This window comes from Kogia breviceps, chromosome 7 (genome assembly GCF_026419965.1).
Source record: "Kogia breviceps isolate mKogBre1 chromosome 7, mKogBre1 haplotype 1, whole genome shotgun sequence".
NCBI classification, from domain to species: domain Eukaryota; kingdom Metazoa; phylum Chordata; class Mammalia; order Artiodactyla; family Physeteridae; genus Kogia; species Kogia breviceps.
In genome coordinates this window covers 65,500,883-65,508,501 of record NC_081316.1, presented here as the reverse complement: position 1 = coordinate 65,508,501, position 7,619 = coordinate 65,500,883, and the positions used below count along the sequence as shown (strand labels likewise).

Here is a 7,619-nt window from a genome sequence, read left to right as displayed (position 1 = left end):
ACTCCCTTCTGGCTTGTAGAGTTTCTGCTGAGAGATCATCTGTTAACCTTATGGAAGTTCCCTTGTATGTTATTTGTTGTTTTTCCCTTGCTGCTTTCAATAATTTTTCTTTGTCTTTCATTTTTGCCAGTTTGATTACTATGTGTCTCAGTGTGTTTCTCCTTGGGTTTATCCTGTATGGGACTCTCTGCGCTTCCTGGACTTGGGTGGCTATTTCCTTTGCCCTGTTAGGAAGTTTTCGACTATAATCTCTTCAAATATTTTCTCAGGTCATTTCTCTCTTTCTTCTCCTTCTGGGACCCCTATAATGCAAATGTTGTTGCATTTAATGTTGTCCCAGAGGTCTCTTAGGCTGTCTTCATTTCTTTTCATTCTTTTTTCTTTATTCTGTTCCACAGCAGTGAATTCCACCCTTCTGTCTTCCAGGTCACTTATCTGTTCTTCTTCCTCAGTTATTCTGCTATGGATTCCTTCTAGTGTAGTTTTCATTTCAGTTATTGTATTGTTCATCTCTGTTTGTTTGTTCTTTAATTCTTCTAAGTCTTTGTTAAACATTTCTTGCATCTTCTCGATTTTTGCCTCCATTCTTTTTCTGAGGTCCTGGATCATCTTCACTATTATTATTCTGAATTCTTTTTCTGGAAGGTTGTCTATCTCCACTTCATTTAGTTGTTTTTCTGGGGTTTTAATCTTGTTCCTTCAGCTGGTACATAGCACTCTGCCTTTTCATCTTGTCTACCTTTCTGTGAATGTGGTTTTTGTTCCACAGGCTGCAGGATTGTAGTTTTCTTGCTTCTGCTGTCTGCCCTCTGGTGGATGAGGCTATCTAAGAGGCTTGTGCAAGTTTCCTGATGGGAGGGACTGGTGGTGGGTAGAGCTGGCTGTTGCTCTGGTGGGCAGAGCTCAGTAAAACTTTAATCCGTTTGACTGCTGATGGGTGGGGCTGGGTTCCCTCCCTGCTGGTTGTTTGGCCTGAGGCGACCCAACACTGGAGCCTCTCCAGGCTCTTTGGTGGGGCTAATGGCAGACTCTGGGAGGGCTCACGCCAAGGAGTACTTCCTAGAACTTCCGCTGCCAGTGTCCTTGTCCCCATGGTGAGCCACAGCCACCCCCACCTCTGCAGGAGACCCTTCAACACTAGCAGGTAGGTCTGGTTCAGTCTCCCTTGGGGTCACTGCTCCTTCCCCCTCGGTTCTCACGCACACAATACTTTGTGTGTGCCCTCCAAGAGTGGAGTCTCTGTTTCCCCCAGTCCTTTCGAAGTCCTGCAATCAAATCCTGCTAGGCTTCAAAGTCTGATTCTCTAGGAATTCCTCCTCCCGTTGCCGGACCCCCAGGTTGGGAAGCCTGACGTGGGTTTCAGAACATTCACTCCAGTGGGTGGACTTCTGTGGTATAAGTGTTCTCCAGTCTGTGAGTCACCCACCCAGCAGTTATGGGATTTAATTTTACTGTGATTGTGCCCCTCCTACCATCTCATTGTGGCTTCTCCTTTGCTTTGGATGTGGGGTATCTTTTTTTTGGTGAGTTCCAGTGTCTTCCTGTTGATAATTGTCCAGCAGCTAGTTATGATTCTGGTGTTCTCGCAAGAGGGAGTGAGAGTATGTCTTTCTACTCCGCGACCTTGGTTCCTATCCCTGATGCTTCATTTGACGTACATCATCTCCTCCCGTCATCCAACCCTGCCAGGTAGTGATTATGCCTTTCAACATATGAGAAATTGAGGGTTGGAGAAGGACTGGCCTTTGTTCAAGGCCATGGCTGGAGGGGGGTGAGAGCAAAGGTCATTCTGGAGCCAGTCTGCTGTAAAAGAATCTTGCCTGGCAACCAGAAGTCCTGGCTCCTGCAGCTCTGCCGCTCACTTACTTCCTGTGACTTTGGTGTATGGCTGTTAGCATAACTGACGTCATCTTGGCCCTTTTCAGTGTCTGCTGACCCTAATCAGGATTGTACTGTGTGGTATCATCAAAGGCCTTGTAGTTAATAGATATTGTTTAATATTCGTTAGGACCATGTGGCCTCTATGCTGTTAGTCCCCAAACAATGCTGAAAATCTTCTCTGATATATTCCTGGTACCCATGAGATTCATAAATCTTGACTTAGGAATGTACATCCTATCTCCAAGCACTTACCCCTATACACTAGGTTAACTATCAAATTGTCCCAATGGCCCCTCTGTGGTGTGTAGTGCAGCTGCGAATGCTTCCTTATCATCATCCACCTGATCCCGATCCCACTCTGTGAGTAAGTTACCCTATAATAGACTGATCCATTGATTACTTGGAACTGCCTGCCTCATTTTTCGATCTCAAGATGCCTTCTCAATTTTAGTTCCCTGCGTGAGAAAACACTTGGTTTTCTCACCTGTGCAGTGAAGGGTTTGGAGGAAAAGTTCTCTGAGGGGTTTCCAATCCAATGAACTGTTTTCTGTGTCCCCTTTGGGTCTGGCAGAGCACATGTCACATGGTCCACACCCCAGAAGGAGAGGGCGAGGGCATTCCCGCCTAGTGAGTACCTGCTGCCAGCCAGGGGCTTTACCTCCATCATGTCCTGTGGGCCTTAGTGGTCCAGTGTGTGTACCTGTGAGTCAGAAAGGACTGGGTTCCAATCCCAGATCCTGCCTGCAGCTCATTTCCTTCTGGGCTCATTTCCTTCATCTGTGACCCCCTGGGGTTGTTGTGAGTGCTTGCAGAGAGAATGCTTAAACAATGCTATACAAGAGCCTGGAACAGGTAGGAACTCGAAGTGTGCTAGTGTTTCCAATGTTTCTGCCACCATTAGCCTTGTTTTCCCATGGAAAGGCTTTGGTCAAGATGACATAAATCCACCTCTGAGTACACAGACCTGCCAGGATATGTGGTCCAAGGTCCAGCAGCCCACATACACACAGCCAACGTGGATCCTGGACTTATGCCTCTTGTGCACACCCAATCAGTCTTCCTGACCCCTGGTCCTGGTTCTACCTTCCCCCCACATCCTTGCCCTGTCTCCTCACTCTGGTCTTTGCTGAGCTTTGGCACTTCACCCCCAGCTCACTCACATTCCAAGTCCTGTCTACCTTGGTGCCTCTTGTGGTGTCCTCTTTGTGTCTTCCAACCCGGCCAGGCAGAGAAGAGCCAGGTAGGTGCTGGGCTGTGGCTCATTAACCCCCTAACCCCTCCTTTCAGTCAGGCCTGCGGGGGTCCTCTCCCTTTGAGGCTCCTTTGAGGCACTGAGCCCCCACCCCCCAGTCAACCAGGATCAACTTCTTGGTCCCTCCTAGAGCACATGTTGGGAGGGGACTTGCCTCTGGGATTTGCTGATAATGAGAACAACATTGTTAAGAGCCTTCATGGGTTCTAGAACTTTACAACCAACGGGGCAGCTTTTATTGACATTACTCCATCTGGTCCTCAGAATAGTCAGGGGAGACAGGTAGCCGAAGAAGAGGAAACTGAGGCCCAGAGAAGTGAAATGACTTACTGAAGCTTATACTAATGTTTAGTATCAGAGCTGCAAGGCAGACCCAGGGCTTCATTCCCAGACCTGTGCTCTGCATATGGGTAAGGGCATAGGGTCTGAAGAGACAAGTCCTGGGTATGGATACCAGTTCTAATATATGTTAGCTATGTCACCTTAGGCATGTTACTTAACCTCTCTGAGTCTGAGTTTCTCCATCTGTAAAATGGAACATAACAATATTACCCATCTCATAGAGTTTTTGAGAGGATTTAGGACATAGTGAAACATGATTTTTTGAAAATGACTCCAGTGGTTTGGTTTGTATTATCTAGCAATAGCCAGAGGAGAGGCTGCCTGCGTATATTCTATTTCCCAGGGGACTAGTGATGTTCATCTCCTGCAGGAGAAGATACAACTTTCATGGGCTCTCGGAGTCTCTAGATGTCAAACAGCTGGCTTCACCAGGTACTACTGTCAACAGCTGTCATCTAAGCTTAGATTGCTTAGTACCCAGTAGTTGGTTTTTTCTGCTTATAAAGTTTCTCTCTTGCTCCCTTTCCCCCCCAACAAGGGTCAGGGCCATTATGCCTCTATCTTAGGGTATACGTGTGTGAGGTGTTAACAGCCAACGCTCAGCTGCCAGAGGGAAGACCATTAACTGTGTCTACTATAATCTATCCCTTGGACTTCTTGGATTCATTCACTTTTCACAAGTTCACTCCATTTGGACATAGGGTTTCCAGGATTCTGATTAGTCACAGTTTCAAGGGAAATTTCTAAGAGAAGGATTAGTTGGATTAATGACTGCCCTCGCTGCTGCAGTCAGTCCCAAGGCTGCAAGTGATACTTCATCATCCCTCTCCTCTGCCACCCATTCTAGATTCCCTTCCCTTTTCCTTTCACATTCAGTCACTTCAGTGGGTCTAGCATGACCCAGACCCTCATCCCTGACAGTTCTGAGCCCCTGGTTACTCTGCCTCATCAAGCTATAGTTGCTTTATTTGTCCACTAAGAGTTAAAGTTGGCAGAAATCAGAAATGCTCACTTGCATGAGTGCTGACCTCCCAGCCCCCACTATGTAAGAGTGGTTTTACTTCCTCCTGAAGATCATGGTCATTTGCCCTTCTAAATATGGTAACTCCTCTTTCTGACTGCTGATCTGCTTGCACAGTGGGCTTAAAATGACCAGGCAGAAGCTTTAGCTTTAAATTTAGTGAGATTTACTGTGTCTCCTGGTGAATCCGGACTGCTTAATCCACAGAGGCCAGAATCATCAGGACTGGAAGTACAAATTCCCCCAAATAGGTCACTGTGGATAATGGTGGGTGGAGCCACTCTAACTTCCACCCACTGGTTCTTGGCAGGAAGCACCACTTTTTAATGGGCATCCAAGCTGAAAATGGATCCATCCCACTGGATGGGAACATGGACCCTATTACCACTCCCCGATTGGAGCAGCTAGTGGTTTTCTTATGCAATCATTTCCAGCCTCCCACCCATCTATATTGCTGATACATGAGTATTTGCTAACAAACAAGTGACACCAATGCCAAAAATATAAAAACTTACAGGAGAAAATTTTAACATTGAATCAAATGCTAACTTCTTGGCTCCCACAGCCCCCTTTGCTTCTCTCTGTCCTAGCACCTTATATTATTTCTCTGGGTCTGACTCCCCAGTTAAACTATGGATACCTTGAAGGCAGCAACTATGTCTGGCTTATTTCTGTCTCTAGCAGTCCTAGTAAAGATTTTAAATATAAATGATTGGATGATCAAATTTTATTCATCACATTAATGACTGATGAAAACTGTGAAAACCAATTATTCTATAGCACCAGTGGGAAGACCTCTTGATCCAGTATTTGAGGACTGGGTTTTAGCTGTTTATTCAACTGAATGAAGTCAATTTGGGTTGTTGTAATTCATTTAAAAATATTTATTGTGTTTATTCTGTGCTGGGCACTGTCATTGGTGTCCAGGGAGCTGAATTATTTGCAACTAAGGATCAAGGGTCCCCAGAATGCCATGGGTCTTGGGGACATGTTATTTTGGTGATGACTGCTTTGACATCCTTGTTCCTCAGCATGTTGATGAGAGCGTTGAGGACAGGTGTGAGAATAGCATGCACCACGTTGCCCATGATGTGGAAGTCAAGGGGTAGGTCAGCCCTGTAGGCCACGTAGCCTACGGCAATGGATGAATAGTAGGTGCCAACCACCAGGAGGTGGGAGCTGCAGGCGGAGAAGGCTTTCGAGCATCCTTCTCGGGAGCTGATGCGAAGCACTGAGGCCAGGATGTGGGCATAGGAGAGAAGCACCAGGAAAAGAGGAAGAAAGGACACCACCATGGTGATGCAGAAACCCATGAAGGTCTGGGACGTGGTGTCAGAGCAGGAGGCCTGGACCACAGCCAAGTGGTCACAGAAGCAGTGGCAGATGTGAACAGTGTTGTCAAAAGCCATGTGGAAGGTCTGCAGCACTGCTGGGATGGACAGAAGGAAGGCAGTGAGCCAGGCACTGGCTGCCAGTGCAGCATTGGTCTGTGGGGTCATGAGGACAGGGTAGTACAGTGGGTAGCAGATAGCCACATAGCAGTCATAGGCCATGACCACCAGGATGAAGGCTTCAGAGCAGTTAAGGCCATGGAATAGGTACATCTGAAGGAAGCAAGCAGAGAAGCTGAGGTACTGGTCCCCAAACAAGAATAGGGACAGCATCTTGGGGACAGTGGTTGTAGTAGAGAGGATGTCCAGGGCTGAGAGGTTGATCAGGAAGAAGTACATGGGTTTGTGGAGGCTGGGCTCTGCCACCACAGACACCAGGATCAGCTCATTTCCCACCAGAATGAGCAGAGAGATTAAGAGGAAAATCAAAAAGACAAGGAGGAAGAGGGATTCAAGCAGAGAGGGGATGCCCACCAGGTAGAAGACAGGTGAGGAGTCCTTTGATCCATTACAGGTGGCTTCCATAGTGGGTCAGGGCTGGTTATTTGCAGACAGACACTGGAAACATCAGTACGTATCTGGAAACCAGAACAACCAGGGAAACATTAACTAGAACACGCATCTTTTTGTTTCCAACCATGGATCTCAATCCTAACTATTTCTTTGTGCCTGGAATTTCATTGCACAACTAAGATGCTCAGGATAGTGAGTTGTCTAATGAGCAATGGTTAAAAAGCTGGTCCTGTCTGGTGGGCAAGAGGGGTGAACACAAACACCTGAAGGGCTGTCAAGGGACAGGTACAACACTTAAAAAGAACTGGGGCCAGTATTAGCAGCTCCAGGGACCCAGAGAGCCCCACATATGGAATAAGTTTCTTACAATTAGAACTATCCCATAAGGCAAAAGACTGGCTTGAGAATGAGTGAATTCCTTATAACTAGAGGTATATAAAGCTGGGGTCTTTTGAGCTGAAATGGTGCACAGGAGGTTTAATATTTAGATAGGAGCTAGATTAAAAACACTTAAGCAACCTTCTGACCTTAGATCCATTGGTTCTTTAAAAAAAAAAGTAACATAAATGAACTACATCAATCAGATTGTGGAGGATTCCCTTTCTATGATATCTTATTGATAGGAAGAGCTGCTTCCCCCAAGGGCTGCTACAGAACGCAGTCTGCTTCAGCCAAGAACAGCTCCCCTTTCTGGGCAGCTGCTGCTGGGACTCTGTCTCAGTCTAACCTGGGTCTTTGTATTCTGTCTATTTGTCATATCCAGAGACCAATCATCCTGATTTGCCCCGAACTGCCTGGTTTTAGCACTGCAAGTCCCATGTCCCAGGAAATCCCTTAGTCCCCGGCCAACTGAGATGTCAGTCACCTTGTGAGGGCAGAGGCATTGTATATGCCTTTGGTAGAAGGAGTCATTTCCCGAAAGGAATCCAAGTGGAAGATAGATTCTCCCCCTGGTGGGAAAAAACAAACTCCAGGGCACTTCCTGGGTCACTCCATGGTCTTCCCCCTCCTGGCTGCTGCAGCTCAGCAGGTGTCACTGTTAAGCCACTTCATGTGCACTGCTCTGGGGCCCCGTTCAGAGGGCACCACAGAGAACTGAAAAGTCTCAGAACCAGGGTCAGGAGAGAAGGCCAAGCACTCTTCAGAGAGTAACTCCGCTCCCAGGAGGCTGTTGAAGAAGGTTACTGTGCGTGCACGGCAGCCCAAGACCCCCGACGTG

The 7,619-nt window shown here is 47.1% G+C and overlaps 1 protein-coding gene across 1 annotated transcript; it reads right to left on the bottom strand.

Annotated features, from left to right (window-relative positions):
* Nucleotides 1-5,393: 5,393 nt before the first annotated feature.
* Nucleotides 5,394-6,412, bottom strand: OR2AT4 (olfactory receptor family 2 subfamily AT member 4). The gene has a single exon (XM_059070848.2). It carries the CDS (start codon nt 6,410-6,412, stop codon nt 5,450-5,452), a length of 963 nt encoding a protein of 320 aa, XP_058926831.1. The 3' UTR covers nt 5,394-5,449.
* Between the last annotated feature and the right edge of the window lie 1,207 nt (nt 6,413-7,619).